Here is a 17,311-nt window from a genome sequence, read left to right as displayed (position 1 = left end):
ATTTGATCTACCAGCTGGCAGAACAAGGCCGGAATTGAGGCTTTTGTTGCAACAGCACACTTACAGTATTGCCTATTAAGTCCTTGGAGGTGAAATTTCTGTATGTTCTTTTCAAAATATAGTAGTCCTGTGTTGTGCCTGGTCTGTAAATGATGGGTACTTTCTAGTAAATAAACAAGGAAGTCTTATGCGACTTAAATGACGAAGCACGTTTTTAAGTGAGTACTATATTGGAACAATTTTCTTCAGGGCTTTTGTATTAGAGGGAAACATAACGAGGAAGACAAATGTAGAAAAAGACATTAAATGCGAGGCATGACCGTTAGGCCAAGTCGTGTATGGGAAAGGGTGATTTGCTGCAGTAGGGATTCAGAGGAGTAAGGAAAACAGTCATTGCAGGTTAGGAAGTTACAACTCGAAATCCATAGTAAAAAGAAAGATGAAATGGTTCAGTCTCAAAATCTACTTTTGAGAAAAGAGTATGAAATGGGTGTTCAATGGAAAAGAATAGTTAGGACTCCATAGCTGAAATTGGTTGTCCTTAGATGGAGACGTTCTGAGTTGCTCAGAATCTAGCTCATGTTAATAAACATAATATGGAGCTTTGGTGTTACTTTTAAGCAAGTTAATTTTTCCCTGTGAAATAATTAACAAAATCCTTCCACTAAGGTTAGCTAAAGTTTTGGTTTTTTGTTTGTTTGGCCTTGAGAATAGGTTTTGGAAATCCTTGTGCAACAAGAGAAAGACTGGCAGTCTGGACTTCTCTTAACTGCTAGTTAAAATCGAGAACTGACATGTCACGTGTCATGAAAGACTATCCTCACGGATGGAGCACAGCACTGTTAAACTGTTTTCAGAAGCCATGATTGCTAAGATAGAAAGTAATATCCTGAGGACGACTATTATATGGATTTGTTGTACCGAGCTGGAGATAAGAATAAATCTCAAAATATTTTCTATTTTTTAATGTTTTAAACTCACAAGTAAAGAATGTGAACACAGGTGACATACTTGTTTTCGATCCCATGTATTGTCCTTCATCCAAACGGTGAACAACTTTGCTTGATCTTTGCTTACCCAAAACATCACTATTTAAGTTCTCGCACACCTACCTGTGTAAAATTAAGGGCTGTAAATATTCAGTAAACCAGTTCTTGAAGTTTTGTCTAGATAATGAGCTTTTAAGTGCTGCTTTGTTTAGAAAATGAAGAGAAACTCTCCTTTTCTCTCCAAATGTAGCATGAGAGAAATAGAGAGGAATGGGTGGAGTTTGAAATGTTGTGGCTTTTTCTTCACCTCATTTCTCTGAGAGAATTTCTATTATGAAAAACAAATCCCTTTTCCAGGGCAGGTTAAAAGCAAGTTCATGGCTTGAAAAAGCCAAATCATTTAAAGTCTGCTTCTGTTGTAAGTTTAAGAAATGAGGGGCATTTCGAAACTGAACTGTTCAGCGTGTAGAGATTGTCATAGTGGCTGGGCTTTGCACATGGTAGCCTTCCACGTAGATGCAAGTTGAAGAGTGGTGCAGGAGAGCAGTGTAGTGGTTTTGCTTCTTTTCGCCTGCTGTTGTGTTACAGCCAGTATCATGCAACAGAAACACCCAGTTTGGGTTTCCCCTCCCCCATGACACTTGGGTACAATATCTCGAATTGAGAAAAGAGGAAGGAAGCGCACAGCTCAGAAGAGCAGCAAATCTCACAGAACCCTCACAGCTGCCTCAGCCAGCTTCAGGCTCCTCCTAGGCATCAGTAACAGCTGGGAAACGGATTTTGCTTCCAGCTCCTTTTGCTGGTTGCCCATCTTGAACTTTGCATCCTTTAAATCTTGTTTGCCTCAGTGGTGGGCATCCTTTGGAGCCTCACAGACTCATGTATGATGGCGACATGGCGCAAGACAGACAAGAAGAGTGGCGTGGGTATGTAACTCAGTAAACTGCTGTTTGAATTTTGTCCTCATAACTTCTGAACAGGATGTGGGCAGGTGTTTTCTCTCGTATGATAACATCCTCCACTTTATCACTGTAGTTTAACTGAAATGATCAATTTCATATGAAGTTTTAATTTTTCAAAGAAAATGGCAAGTAGTATGTGAATGCCAGCTTGGGAGATGTAACCCTTCCACCCCTCCGTGCTCCCACCCATCTCAGATCTTGAACTCTAATAGTAAAACAGCTTTTCCCACCTCTGTATTTTGGAAACACATTGAATAAGTAGCATATTGTTTAGTAAGCAGTAGCTAGAAGTTACAGTGAAACAAATGCTGGAGAAGGGGAATCCTACAGTTGCTTCTGAGAAATCATGAAGATGTTCACTTGAAGTTAGTGTTACTGAAAAAGTTGTATATGAGTAGTAGTAGTAAATTCCTTTCTTGAAAAGAATGTCACCTTCCAACACCAATTTTCCTTAAAATTAATAATGTTAATTTCCATAGAGGTCTGAATTGCAGTTAAAATAAATAAACAGCACCTTAAAATTAGGAAGCAGCACTGAAGCACTTGAAAGAAATACTCTACTGAAGATAACTGTGGGCTCCCAGTACAGAGCATAGTTAATGTTATATTTCTTATAGTTTATTTTACATACTAGTGCCTAGTTACTAATCTGGAATCCCAAAATTATTTTAAATGACTGTTATGTTAAGGAGGGTGTAATGTTTTCATTAAAAACACTAAAAACAACATTAAAAAACATTAAAAAAAAACCAACAAACCGCCAAACCGGCTTCATGAAATGAATCAGGGAATTAATAAGAGGAAAAGAATGTCTTCCTGTTCAACTTCCACGTGCAGCAGGGAGAGAATTGTGAAATGGAAGTGCCTTGTTCTGGTGGCAGTTTATATTACAAAATGAAAGGTGTAAAGATTTTCTCTTTCATTTTTACAAATAGTAGAAAGTACTTCACTTAATTTTAACTTTTTTTTTTTTTTTTTCCTGAAAGCTACTGACCTGGGGGACTATGACTGGATTTATTGGATGTGGTGTCTGTATTTGTATACTAGTGATGGATCATACTCATAAGAATAACATAAAACAATTTTCACTTCTAGGGGCTTCTTACAGGGAACGTTTTGGGTTGGAGCGTGTTGGACATAATAACAAAGAAAGTCTTATTCCTCCTGTACTAGTTTTCAGCATGGGAGACCATTATGTAATCTGACTTGATATTCCGTGTGATGCATGCTAGTGAATTTTTGTTCATACCCCTCCAGTGGAGCAGCCTTGGGGGTATGACCAATGCATTTCCCCTGAGAAGGCCTGCTGTGCTTTGTTGACAGTGGAATTTGACAATATGGAACTTCATAGCCAGTATTTAAAAGGCTGTTATGATCTTGTAGCCCTTATGGTATCTGAAAGCTGCAGCAAACCACATATACTAAAAACAATCTTGTGAAATCCCCCTGCTCCGGCAGGGGGATTGGACTAGATGATCTTTCAAGGTCCCTTCCAATCCCTAACATTCTGTGATTCTGTGAAATAGATTACTTCAAAAATAAGGGTAATTCAGTCCAGTGATGTTTGTTTCATGAAGGCTAACAATGCATCTTGATTGAACAGTTCACTTCACTGTTCTACTTAAAATACCCTACTCAGAACATACAATTTTGCATAGCAGTACTTTTGTCTACCTCTGATCTAAGAATATTTAATTCAAAAAACCGAGAGTTTAACTGGAATCACTTATCTTTAATTTTAGCACATAAGAAGCAATCAAATACTAGCAAACATCTAATGGGTGTGTTTTAACATTGTTTAAACTGCAATACAGATAACACAATGGGGAATTTTCAAAAACTCAAAAGGAGTAGGATTTACTTCTGGCAGTGAAATAGCGCTCTTGCCGCTTTCCCAAACGCTGTCAGCTCTGACCATGGCATTCATTTCACAGTAGCTCATGAGACCTTACAATTGCAATTGTGATTATGTGCAGATACCATTTCCTGAAACATGGCCTGCTAGAAATACTGCTGCTCCTCCTCCCACCCGTCTCCCCGATAAGACTGTTGTCTCCTCAAATCTGGTTATTTATGACAACCTGGAAGTCTTGAAAATGGTCTGTTAGTATAAGAAGTCTATTTCAACTGCTCATGTGCTAAAGACACATTTGTGTTACTCAAGTCAGTCACTTCACTGAATATTGCAATTTTTGTATCATGGGGGGTGGGGGGATTCGGCACTTGGGAAATTTTCAGGTGCCAACACAGAGAACTGTATCTTGTGGACTGGGGGTCAGAACTAAGGACACACTAACTGCTCTCATACAAGCATTTAGGACATCAGTGGTAGTTTAGTGTCAAAAAGACTGAAGATGACAGCAAACTAAAATTTTATCTTTTTTTATTTGCAAGTTATTTCGAAATCATTTCCTGCTGCGAATTAAGACGTGACTTAGCACTTGAACTACTGTTGAGTTTAGTTCAAAGAAGCCAACAAGCACCACTTGACAAAGAGATATCAGCAAATTGCATGAATAATGAAATGGGATTCAATGCATGAAATGGGAAATGGTGCAATGGATTATCTGTGTTCTTAAGGAAATTCACTTGTGTTCAATCCCAGATGAGATTTATAGCTTTGATAAGTTTCCTTTATGTATGTAAAGGAAATGATGTATCCACTTTGTGAGGGAGCAGATGGAATTATCATTTACACTATGATAATTCTCAAAGGTGGTACCTTTTCCTCTGCATATATTAAAAACAACAAGAAAAAAGTAAACCTAGTTAGCCACAGACTAGCTTGCTCTAGAGCAAAGACTATGACTTTGGCTGAGCCGGACTAGTAATGAACCAGATGAGAACTGAACCAACTGTTTAAAAAAAAAAAAAAGTCATCAAGTTTTATGTCTGTGGGGGGCTTAGCATTAGTCTGTAACGTTTGCAGCCGGCAGATATCAGATCTTAAAGAATCCATGACATGACCCATTTCAAAGCTGGAAATTAATAGCTGCTGTTTAATATTGAGGTCAAGTGCACTTTGAATATAGATTTCCTCTAATGTAGTTACAGCTATAACTGATTATTGCAATGCTCTACTAAGTGTTCTAGATGTCTCCTCCATGCATTACAACTGTTTCTTGAAGAATGGCAGGTATGATTGTGCTTTCCAATAGGAAGTCCAAACCAGAATCTTAAAATTAAACCTCTAGAGCAGGTTGCTTATGAGAACTGACACTGTAGACTTGGTGGTATTTCCTTCACCCCGTGCTTGCTCCCCTGCTGTTCTAGGGTACAAGCACAACTGATTTTGATGTAAAAGAGAATCTGTGCAAGTTGTGTCATCATGTGGGGTAATAATACTATGACTTTACTCACAGTTTCTATACCCACCCCAAGTCTGTTTCCTGGGTTATATAAAGGTTTTCTATTAAACTCTATTAAAAGTCACTTCATACCTGTATGTCAGAAACAATGATATCAATGTCTGAAGCTTATTCTTTACAAAGGGGAATAGGGAAAATAACAATAGTCAAATGGACTTTCCAGCAATAATAAAATACCATTTAAATGAGTACTCATGCATGTTATCTTTCCTTGTAGGCCTTTTTCACTAGGGAGCATTCAATTTCTGCTATTGCACAATTACTTGAAGTTAATAGATAACTACAAATTTAAGGAAGGTCAGCAAGGCTGAAAGAAAAGCTGCAGCTTATATACAGGAGTTCCTTTTCTTAGCCATGCCAGCTGTTGGCTCACACCCTGTTTTGTTTTCCTTAATTTACATTGGAAGCTAAATGTATTTGTTCTTTCATTACATAACTAGGTGAGAATAGCAGGAGAATCTTTGACCCGGAATAGACTTAAAAACCAATCAAATAACAAACCAAAAAATAATCAGGGATATAGTCACACTGAGAATTTAGTTACGGGCTTTTTGGAAGGGTGTTCAAAGAGGTTTTTGGAAATTCAGTATTTTTATGCTCTTATTAATACAAGGGAAAATAGTGTAACTACTTAATTTTACCTATAGGAAACTCAAGGAATGATGAAGCCTGTAAAATAGAACAGCTATGCTGAAAGCACGCTTTTGTCTCAGTAAAATCAAGCAATATGGGCAAACTGAGTCTACCGAGATAAAGTGCATTCAAATTGATAATCTTCTCAAGACTGGAAGCTCTTTGACCTCTTTGGACTATTTTGTTTTCTATGTTTTTGTCTTCAAGTTTCTGATGAATGATTCTCACATTGAATTTGTGAGTCTTCAGTTAACAGCGTGCCTAACACCTTCCAGTTTGGTGTTCACTGAGATCCACAAATTTTATAGTTTTGTTTGGTTGGTTTTTTTTGTTTGTTTTTGAGAAATCAAGGAATACTGTTAGGACTGCATAGTATTTTCAGACGAGATTTGTCAGTGTCCTTGCTGAGTAATTTCACACTATTTTTTATGATAAGAAAATAGTAGCTGAACACAAGGAATTGATATGTCAGGAGAGAAGGTGAAATTTTTATATTACTACTCATAAAAGTAGAGTTGTAATGTTTCAAAATAAAATGGAACAGGATTAACAGGATTCTTGCTGAAGCTCTTCATTAGGACTCTTTGAATATTTGATATTGCTCCAGGAGTTATCACATGGATATCATGCCAGATAATTATCCTACCATTGTCAAGTGAAATTAAGAGTTTACAGAATCACAGAATGTTAGGGATTGGAAGGGACCTTGAAAGATCATCTAGTCCAATCCCCCTGCCGGAGCAGGAACACCTAGATCAGCTGACACAGCAACACGTCACACAGGAAGAGCTGATTGAGCAAACCTGTACCTCAGAAGTCATTTTCAAATTCTTTTTAAGTGGAAGGGTGGAAAGTAGGCAAGGAAACCAACTGGTAAGAAAGCTGTGAGTGAAAAGCGGGTCTCAAAGTGAAAAAGGTAATGGTCACACTTCCCTTAATAAGCAGGGCAAGGACTTCACAGGAAGTAAAATAAGCAGGAAAGACAGGTAGGAAGATTCGGTTAATAAATGGCTTCAGTGTTGCAGGTTTGTGAGATTTTCCTTCCTCACCATTCCTGTCTTGCATTAGGTTACAGTCTGGTATTTTTGATGAATACTGAGAATCTGGGCTTTTTAAGTACTCAAACCCCGAGGGAATTTAGCTGGTTTTCATGACAGAATACTTTTGGCTGGATTAGTGAAGGGATCCTGGAGTGCTTTGTCTTTTGAATGTTCCCAAACAAGCTACAAAGTATGATTTATTTATTTATTTATTTATTTTATGGCTTGTCATCTTCTAAATTGAGGATGTGATCTAATTCAAATAATAAGTTAATTGCATCTTTGTCCCAATCAGCAGTTCTTGAAATCTATATTTTAACAGGAATCCTACTCTGAACAAAAAGCAATTGGTTTCTTGGGAAGTCTATAAACATCTTGTACATGTTTTCATTAATATTTTACTTTGGCAAACATATGCATACCTATGACATTTAATGAAAGAGGCTTCACAGTCATATATATATCCAGTAGCATATATTTTATGCTTTAGTTTTACATATATCTAGTTGCCTTCATACTCATTGTTTTTTTGCTGCTGGAGTGGATACTCTTAGATGTCTTATGCTACGGGTGCCTGAATATGGGAGAGTGATGGCAGAGTTAGATACTGAAGCTTCTTAGACTGTCTTTACAGCATGTGTCGCTTTCAGACGAACAAGAACTGATATCCTGGGCATGCTCCATGGGACTGATGGGAATCCCTTCCATCTTCCATACAATTCAACACCTTTTTGTGCTTTAGCGGAGTTCTGCTTGGAAAATCTTTCATGTCAACAGTTTGACCTGTTGTTTTCTAGACTTGCTATTGGGTTTTAGAATGGACGTTGGCATCTTCAGACAGATCTCATTGAGGCTAATCAGTGAATGCCCTGAGAGAGTGTTCTTCAAAGTAAATTGACAACTTTCTTCACAGTAATTTGAAGGGGCCTTTATTTCAGCTGTCTGGAGAGTTTATTTTTATAAATCCTGTTGTGATTATCCTATCAGATAACATATGAATCCATATATTTGTGAAGTTGCAGTTAACAGAAGATACATTTGGATTTAATAGTCAACCTTTCATTGACAGCTAATTCAAAAATCAGCAGACATGGTAGTAAAGCTGTCCAGTGCTGTAAAAAATACATCTGGATGTAGCTGATGGTATTAGGTTGGTTGGTTGTAGCGTTTTTTGCAACTGTATAAGGGAAATGATTTCTTGTCATAAAATGTCTGGATATGTCTATAGTTAAAATGTTTTAAAGGAATTAGTTAAACTCTTCCTACTGAAAAATCCCAATACTACAGTAATATCTCTCTCATTAAGTTTCCACTTACTCATTTAGAAAAGTCTTAGTTGGTAAAACCACTTCCGTAGTCAGTTAGTTACCACACTTTTCAATATATCAATTGCTATTAAGTGAAGTTATTAACAGAGGGTATGCAATATGCAATGTAAATATGACTCAGTAATTTGCATCCATATTTTGAGACAAATGCATCTGGAAGTTGCATATTTTGAAATTGAAAGAGTATGTTAGTCAACAGTAGTCTTAATCTACATGGACCTTTCAGGAAAACAGTAACAGCCTCAGCTCCACAATCTACACATACACTCTGGAAACAAGTGGCAAATATCTGTAAATGTAATAATACTTATAAGGGTCATTAGCCATCTTCACTTACTGAGATCTATTGTAAGACTAACAAAAGTAAGCCAGTCTGAACGTAATTACATATCTACTACCTAAATTTAATTTTGTGTTGAGCTAAGTCAGTTCTGTGAGAATGGCTTAGAAATCATCATAAAATTATCTTGAATAAATGGCTTAATCTGTAAAGCAGGGCCTCTCCAAGTGTTTTTTTTTTTTTCTTTCTTTTTTTTTTTTTTACGAGTAATGATTCAATCCCTGTTCTACCCATCTACCCAACCAGGAGAAGTGTCAACAAAAATAAGAATATATTTTTGTTCAAATAAGGCTCTTAATTAAATATGAAATTCCTTCTAACTCGTTCCAGAAATATAATGAAATCATGACAGAAAGAAAGAAAGAAAGAAAGAAAGAATCATAGAATATCCAAAGTTGGAAAGGACCCATAAGGATCATCGAGTCCAACTCCTGGCGCCACACAGGTCTACTCAAAAATTCAGACCATAGCATCGTTAATGGAACATTTAAAAAGTGAAAGGGATGAACCGATTTAGCTCTATGTTTCTACTTTGGGCGTTTACTTGAAAGGCAATTTCATTTGAGATTTTAAACATAGTCTTAAGTAAAATGTTTAAGTAAAATGTGTCACTAACATACATTTTGGCCTAGCAGAAATCAGCATGCTTCTTTCAGATGCCTCAGAGAGAGAGAGAGAAGCAAAAAATATGTTGGAATAGGCTGAATGGAGGCAGATCTTTCTAGATGAGGTTTCCACTAGTTCAAAATATTGCATGTTTGGGTTCTCTGTATGGATGGATGGACTGGGAGACTGTCATGAGAAAAGGAAGAAAAGCCCTGCACCCTAGTATCTTTATGGCACAATGGACGTCATGGTTAGTAGTTAGTGTGCTGTTACTACTTGCACAGTTTAATTGTGGTTGTAGACTCACGTACTTTAAATAGTTTCTCTGGTTGATACTAGATTCAATAACCACTTCTAATCTGTAATGCTATTGTCTATAAACAAGACCCTGAAGAAAAAATGTACAGAAAAGAAGGCTTACCATAGCAGCCCACATCCTGCAGTCTTAGAATGTAACAACTAGCAAAGAAACTCATTTTTCTTGAATTCTGTCTGAAACTTAGCTGTTTTTTAAACCCATAAAGATAAGGTTCTAATTGGAAGACTTTTAAAATCTGCCTCTCCTTTGTTCCTTTTGGAGTGATTAAGTACAGAAAATTAAGAAACTTTCTACTGCTTCCAAATGAAATAGTTTCATGTTAAGATGAAGACAGTTTACATGTGTTTCTCTGTCCCCATTATCCCCAGCATCACTGTAAATTTCTAAAACTGTGTTTTAAATTCTTAGTTAAAGCAGTAGACTAACAAATTTGCATCACAATGAACATGTATATATTGAAGATGTGCATCTAAATATGTGCTCTAAAGCATATACAGAGTAGTTGCTATAAATGGCTTCGTTTTCTTGCAACAGTGACCTTTTTCATAACATTTACATTTTCAGAAGAAAAGAGAGAAAAGTAGTGATAGCAGATGAAGCTTGGTGATAGAATTACAGTTCCGTTTATTTATTTATCCTAGTCTATTTATGCTAGTATCAGAATCTTAATAAACATGTGCTTGTCAGTTTAATTGTAGTGTATGGCTATATTGAAAACCAGTATTTTTGCCGTTTAATTTTTCAGCTATATACAATTTCAAAGGCACGGGAGCACAACAGCTGGCTCTACAAATTGGTGATGTGGTCCATATCTTAGAGTCCTGTGAAGGTAAGCCAGTGGACTTAAGGCTGTAGTTTTCTTTATTTATATAATTTAGTCTTTTTACTTCACACCAATTGTCTGTGTTACATAAGTAGTTGTCTAAATGGTGTTGGTATATGTTTGTATTATTGCTGGCAGTGTTCTATTTTGAGGAACAACTTATTCATTTTTGGAGAGCCAAAATCAGAAATGTTATAGTACATGTGGTTTTCTTGGGATGCCATTACCAACTGAGGAAGTCATCAGGGTAGTTTGTGACATTCATGCCAGATTGTACTATACCTGACGGAAGATGCATTAGATTTGATGCAAGCATTAATGGAGCACATTTTTGCCTCTAAACTAAATATTTGTTGCTAGATATTTCTTATGGTTGCTAAATATTTGTTGCTATTCAGCACCATAGTATTCCCATATTATAAGAAGGAAATCAAGTATATTTAAAGTATTCTGTAGTTCAGCATGATAAAAACACTTCTGAAAACCATTTGACATATTGAATGTACTAAACAACACAAGTCCACATCAAGTAATGCATAACAAATACTCAATATGCTGACCAGAGCTTGGGTATGTGGAGTTGGTATGTGGAGATAGCTGACCAACTGGCCTAAATGTAAAATAAGGACAAGCAGCAGAATAATGAGAGAGCATAAAACCTTGTAGATTTGTGAAGCTGAACTCATTGTTGATACCAGAGTGATAGTGTATTCCTTCTTATTGATGTATACCTTCATATATTTACTGAATTACTTCCCAAGTCCACCAAAGCTCTCAAGTTTTTATTAGTATAAAGCAAAGACATCAGAATTATATCAACTCAACATTTGGGTGTCTTTTCAAAAGTCACTGTAACAGATTTTTTTTGTTGTTGTTCACAATCTGCAGTGATATAGCTGACCAGGTGAAAACTTAAAAATTAGATTTTAAAATTATGAAGTTCTTCAAACTTTGCAAAACAACTATAAAATTATCTTCATCCTACTTCCAGTGTCTGTCATCTGTATCTTATTAAATGCAGTGCATGTTAGAGAGCAATTGCTGCATTGTGCATTCTGAGAGACAGTTCAGAGCTGTAAGCCACTTTGGTCTTAAGACTGCTAAGAATTTGAGGCTAGCTGTGCCCAGTCTATTCCACTGCACAGATCTCTAAGCTGTTTGGAAATGGCAAGGTCTTTAAAAAAGGAGCATCTGAGAAACCACATCTCCAATGTTTAGCAGCACAAAAGCTTTTTTTTTTTTTTTTTTGTATTTGTAAGAGAAATTCGCTATATTCACTATAAACATAACTGAAAAAAATGGATGTAAGTCATTAGACTACTAGACAACAGATGCATCTTTCAAAGCCATGAGTAACAATTCATGTCCTCTCCTAAAAGAAGAAGAAGAAGAAGAAAAGTCTGCATAATTCTTTAGGTTTTTGCTAAGGGGAGAAAATATACTTGCAAACCAGAACCTCCTTATCCTTGCATTGCCTCTGTTAATGGCAGAAACAACCAGCATTTCAGGTTTCTGACCTGAAACGTGCTAAATTCATAGTCAAGTTTGTGAGGACGGCGTGGCAACTGAAGTGGTGATCTTATGGGGTTATTTTTTATCTAAAAATCTGTTCTGAATCCACTGCCCTTACGCCATGTCATAACTTGTTTTTAAGAAATATGTTTGTCAATGAAGAAGTGCCATCTTTCATGTTGTGCACATGAGGAAGTAGATCTTCTATCAGATACCTTAAAAAGATGATGCCAGCTGCAGCTGAAGAGTAACCAAGAGTAACAGTTTCTTCTCTGTGCACATTTTGTGCTATTTTTGTTTGTTTTACATGTGCAAAATATGCATGCAGAACTTGTGTGTGTAGTCACAGCACATAGGATGAAATAGGTTTTAAGCATTTTTTTTTTTGTAAATTGGAGACTGTGAAAATCATTCAGCTTTAAAAGATTTGGAACTTTTCTTGTTGAGAAGATACTGAAAAAAAAAAACCCTTGTGTTAAGAAAACACAAGGATCCTTGTGTTAAGAAAATACAAGAAAAATATTCTTTCTTTCTTCTAGGTCAATAATTTCCCTGACTCTTTTAATTTTGCCTTTCTCACAATTCTGCTTGTTGACATTTGAGTTTTTTAATGCTTTAGTTGTATGGCTGACATACTTGTGCTGTGTTAGAAATTTTGAGGAGAAAAGGTGGTAAGGAAGAAGTATGTCTCTTCATGAAATTACAGTCAGAGAAAGTAAGCTTCAAGTCATAAAATGCTTCCTTGGGAATGAACTAGAAGCCAATGCAAAGTCCAGTAATGCTGCTGTACATGTAATGTTTCATGATGATGAACCGTGTGTACAGTGGGCATGGCTTCTGTTTTAATTTAGTGAGGTTGAACTTGATTTTATGTTCTTTGTAGAATTTTATTGCAATTTAACTGGGGCACAAATAGAACAGTCTGAATTAGTGTCCTAATTAGCACTGCTGCAATATTGAACATCTGTTTCTTTCAGAAGGGGTTTCTAGTTGATGAATGGGCTCACAATAGCCCTTCATTTATTTTTTGACTTTCTGCCTTGAACTTTACAGTTAAAGCTGCTTACTTGAGTAGGGTCTAAAAGCTATAGTTTCTCATGGCAGAGCAACAGGTCTCCCTTCTAACATTGGGAAACTGGATATCTAAGAGCCATATACTGTATCAGTTTAATACTACCCTTAGAACGCAATCAGAAATGCTTCACAGGCTTTGCAGTATCGTGAGTGATCTTAGTTGATACGTATATATAAGGTAACGAAACAGCTTATCCTATCTTTTATGTGCAAGTGTGGGAGTGTTACATTCTGCATAAGATCTGTTCTTACTGTGCAAGACTTGAAAACAGATCACAGAATCATACTTGCCAATGTATAAGTAGTGCCATTTCCTGCTACTCATTTGGCTTTAATCTATGTATTTTTTGAAATTACTATTTTTTTAGACATCCTGTGCCAGGTGGTTCTTATATGGAGAGGAGGAAAAACAAAATGAAAACAAACAAACAACAATGAAAACCTTGTATGTTTCTTGAAGTACATGTTCTATTCTAAGCTTATGAGTGCACTCTTTTTTCCTTTTAGATTGGTACAAGGGTTATCTAGTAAGACATAAAGGATCAGAGGTAAGATCACACTGTTCACTCCTATGTGACTCTATTTTTAAAGAATCAGTTGATGAAGTGAGACTTCTTTTTAGAACATCTTATTCTATTCTGATCACTGAAGCCAGTGATTTCCATCTTCATTCTTTTAAAAATGTATAGAGCAGTGTTTGTTCTGGATAATGTTGGTAAATATTAAAAGCAAGCACTGGGAGAAGGAAAGTGATGAAGAAATTACTGCGCTTTCAGGTTAACAAGCTTATCAAGGTATCAGTTGAAATAACTCTCTGGAGTTAATTTACTGCAAAATATTTCTGCATATTTTTTCCCTCCTTAAAGGTCTTTAAGGCTACATGCAATCTCAGGCCTTGTCAAGTACCATGTATGTATGTCAGTTATTGCATAGAGAAAAATCTTACAAATCCCTAGCTCAATTACCAAGACTAGATTTGCTAGTTAACATGAAGGTTGTCATGTGTGCATTGATGATCAAACATTCCTTTAGGCTGTATTAAAATGTTTTTGCTGTCATAGAGCCAGGAATCATCAGATCATTTTGTCTGGTCATCTTTTTTCTAAACAGGTCAATTACATATCAATTTTGAGAATACTTTTCTGCTACATATTGCTGATCATCTTACTTCATGGCCTAGGTATTACAAAATGAGCCCATGACCTCATTTGAGCTGGTGCCATTCATGCCTAGGAGGGCTTGAGAGTTTATGGCTTCATTAAATATCTCTATTTGTGCATTGCGAATGAAGACTGTTATTTTTTCTTAATAAGTAATAAAGTATTTTTTCTTTAAGTAATATTAGTGTTGTGCAGAATGATCTTGACTCTTACGCTTGGAAGTAAGTCTTTTGAGTCTGAGTTAACTAACCTTCCTGTCAGCGGGCATTTGGCTATTTGCCCTGAGCAATTTCTGCAATCTACCAATATTTCTTTTACTAGATGTGCAGATCCTGTATCAGCATATCTCCTTTGATAATCAAGCTGATCATAGACAAAGATGTTTTTTAACTGTATTTACAGTGTATGTGCTGTTTTCTAAGAGAGTAGAAGATTATGTCGGGAGATGGGGAGGCAAGGTAATGGCAGATGATGTCCTTAATGAGAAAATGTAGTCCTATGCATCCTATTTTTGCAGAAAAGGATATGACAATACTGCTAGTATTTGTCTGTCAAACAGACATGCATCTACATGTGCAGACAACCAAAGAGACAACAGTTAATTTGAAGACTACATGTTAAGCTAATGATCATGGTTTTATGAAGAACAGCTGGTAGAAGTGGGTTTTGGAAAGCTCTCATTTGTTAAATGTTGGAGAATGATAACAAGGTGGATTGTAATTTTTTCGCCTCTCTCAACAGGGAATATTTCCTAAATCTTTCATCCACATCAAGGAAGTTAATGTTGAAAAGAAAAGGTACTGGATTTAACTATTGTTTTACATTAAATATTTTGTCTGCTAAATAATGACTCTTGACATATTTGATATGCCTTAAACACAATAACTTTAATAAACTCATGAAACTAAGTTTTTTTTTTCCTTGTGCTAAATTTTCTTCCCTTTCCTAGACACACAGAAAATGTAGTACCTGCTGAAATTCCTTTAGTTCAAGAAGTTACTACTACACTCTGGGAATGGGGAAGCATCTGGAAACAGCTCTACGTGGTATGACTTTGGTGTAACTTCCTGCTTTTAATTTTAACCTTTAGTATCATGTACCTGATGAATTTTTCATAGTTGTTCTCTGGGGAGGTGACAAGTTTCAGGGTAAGAGTATTAAACATAACTAAGTTGCATTTGAAAAATCTTCAACATGTTGGGGTGCTAGAACTCAAGTGGTAGTGTGTAGCTATTAACAATTACCAATTTCCAGAATTCATTCTCTTTTTTTCACTTTCAATATCTTAGTTTTACATTTCTTAAAGAAATAAAGACTTATTTTTTTCCAGCTTGGAGAAAACCAATTTTTTCCTGTGAACATTTTGGTTAATACATAAAATAAAAAGTAAAATGATTTTTGCATCTCTCTTTTGCATGTGATTGTAATTCCCACATTGTAGTGCTCTTACAAAAAAAAATTATATATATATATATAGGTAGATCACTTTGTAGTTTTCCCTCATTGATATATTCATTTTCTGAAGCCAGTCACTTCTCAGTCTTCCTCTAGTTAAACTCAGTAAATAAAACACTTCTTGTTTCAGTGGATGACATTGGAACTTCTTTAGCAACTTCTGTGTGTTTTCTCACTTCTGTCTTAAATGTATTAATATCACAGTTACATGTTTCCAGCATGCACTTATCAGTGTCTTATACAGAAATGAATTGCTTCTCTACTGGTTTCCCTGGATGAGACCTAGTTAATGACTTTCAGTCCACAAAACAGTGTAGTTAAGTAAAAACAAAATAATGTGTCTATCCTCATACAACGTACTTGAATATCTAGTCATTTTTTTACGATCACATGGGATGTTCTGTCCTTAAAAAACTGTGGAGGAAGGAAGTCAGGCTTCAGACAATTTCAGATTGTCTAGTAGGATTTGTGGAGTAATCAAGAGATGTAAAGATGCAAAACTGGACTTGGATTAATTGGGTATTTTAATTCTTGATCCTGCAATCTTTTAGTATTAAATATGATGCATCCTTGAATTATCAAGGTTAATGTGTCACTTCAGCTTTCTACAAAGCTTGAAAATTATTGTTTTCTTGTATGCCCTAGACAAATAAGAAAGAGCGGTTCCAGCAGGTACAGTCTATGATGTATGACTTAATGGAGTGGAGGTCACAGCTTCTGTCCGGGACTCTGCCAAAAGATGAGCTTAAAGAACTCAAACAGAAGGTCACTTCCAAAATTGACTATGGTAACAAGTAAGTGGCCTACATTGCTTCTGAAAACCATGTCTTATTTTAAAGTACCCATCTAGAACAGAGATGATGATGATAAATTTTTCCTGGTTGCAGTTTTGTAGGTCATTAATGTGAGATGTGGACATAGTAAATCATCCTTTTCAAACTTCTGTTACTCTTGAGGTAATAATAAATATCATGTTGAGGCTTCTCATCTCACATGCATTATTTTTTTTACTATTAATTTATTTGTTAATTACAGAAACATGAACTTGTCAGTTGTAAGCATTTGAGGTCAGATGACTGGCCTTTATATCAATATAACATCAGTGTACTCTAAGCCCCAAAACTCATCTATCCCTTCACAAACACAACCTACCTCTGCTAGTGTTATGTAATGCCTTGAGCAGTGGTGTCGAGAGACCTTAGTGGTGCATAAATAGCAGAAGTCTGAAGTGTACAGAGCCTTTGTTAAAGGCAATTGTCCCCAGATTTGCTAGGGAATTTCCAGGCAGAAATCTGGTTCTGGTAATAGAAGTGAAACTACTGTAAATTGGATAGTGCTTGACAAAATGCCTTGTCTGTTACTTGCTGAGGAAAGCCATTGTAGCACAACATATTTTTTGGCAAAAATTTTGTTATATGAGGTTGAGCATCCACCATCTGATAAAAGGTGAAGAAAGTAAACCATTTCATAATAGGCATTTCATAGGCAGTGGAATCTGTTCATAAACTGTTCATAAGCTACTGCAAATGACTGTGGTTATTGTGGCCTGACAGCCCATATGCAGTCGAATGTATTTAGCTACTTGTGGCTTAGACACAAGCAATGACCTGATGTTATGAAATTCTTATCTTGTTCACTGTGGTTTAGATCCACAGATTTATGATAAATTGTATTTTTACAGAACATCCTATGGGAATATACA

General features: G+C 36.0%; 1 protein-coding gene across 1 annotated transcript in view; it reads left to right on the top strand.

Moving 5' to 3' along the window:
- The first annotated feature begins 1,872 nt into the window (after positions 1–1,872).
- DOCK2 (dedicator of cytokinesis 2) overlaps positions 1,873–17,311 on the top strand; it is a 185,534-nt gene continuing 170,095 nt past the window's right edge. The window contains exons 1-6 of the mRNA XM_035562961.1: positions 1,873–1,915; positions 10,331–10,414; positions 13,502–13,542; positions 14,896–14,951; positions 15,104–15,200; positions 16,255–16,403. Of these exons, the coding sequence (XP_035418854.1) occupies positions 1,873–1,915; positions 10,331–10,414; positions 13,502–13,542; positions 14,896–14,951; positions 15,104–15,200; positions 16,255–16,403 (470 nt within the window). The remainder of the gene's footprint in view (positions 1,916–10,330; positions 10,415–13,501; positions 13,543–14,895; positions 14,952–15,103; positions 15,201–16,254; positions 16,404–17,311) is intronic.

Source organism: Cygnus atratus, chromosome 14 (genome assembly GCF_013377495.2).
Source record: "Cygnus atratus isolate AKBS03 ecotype Queensland, Australia chromosome 14, CAtr_DNAZoo_HiC_assembly, whole genome shotgun sequence".
Lineage (NCBI taxonomy): Eukaryota > Metazoa > Chordata > Aves > Anseriformes > Anatidae > Cygnus > Cygnus atratus.
The sequence above is the reverse complement of the archived record's forward strand: the minus strand, read 5'-3'. Positions and strand labels throughout refer to the sequence as shown.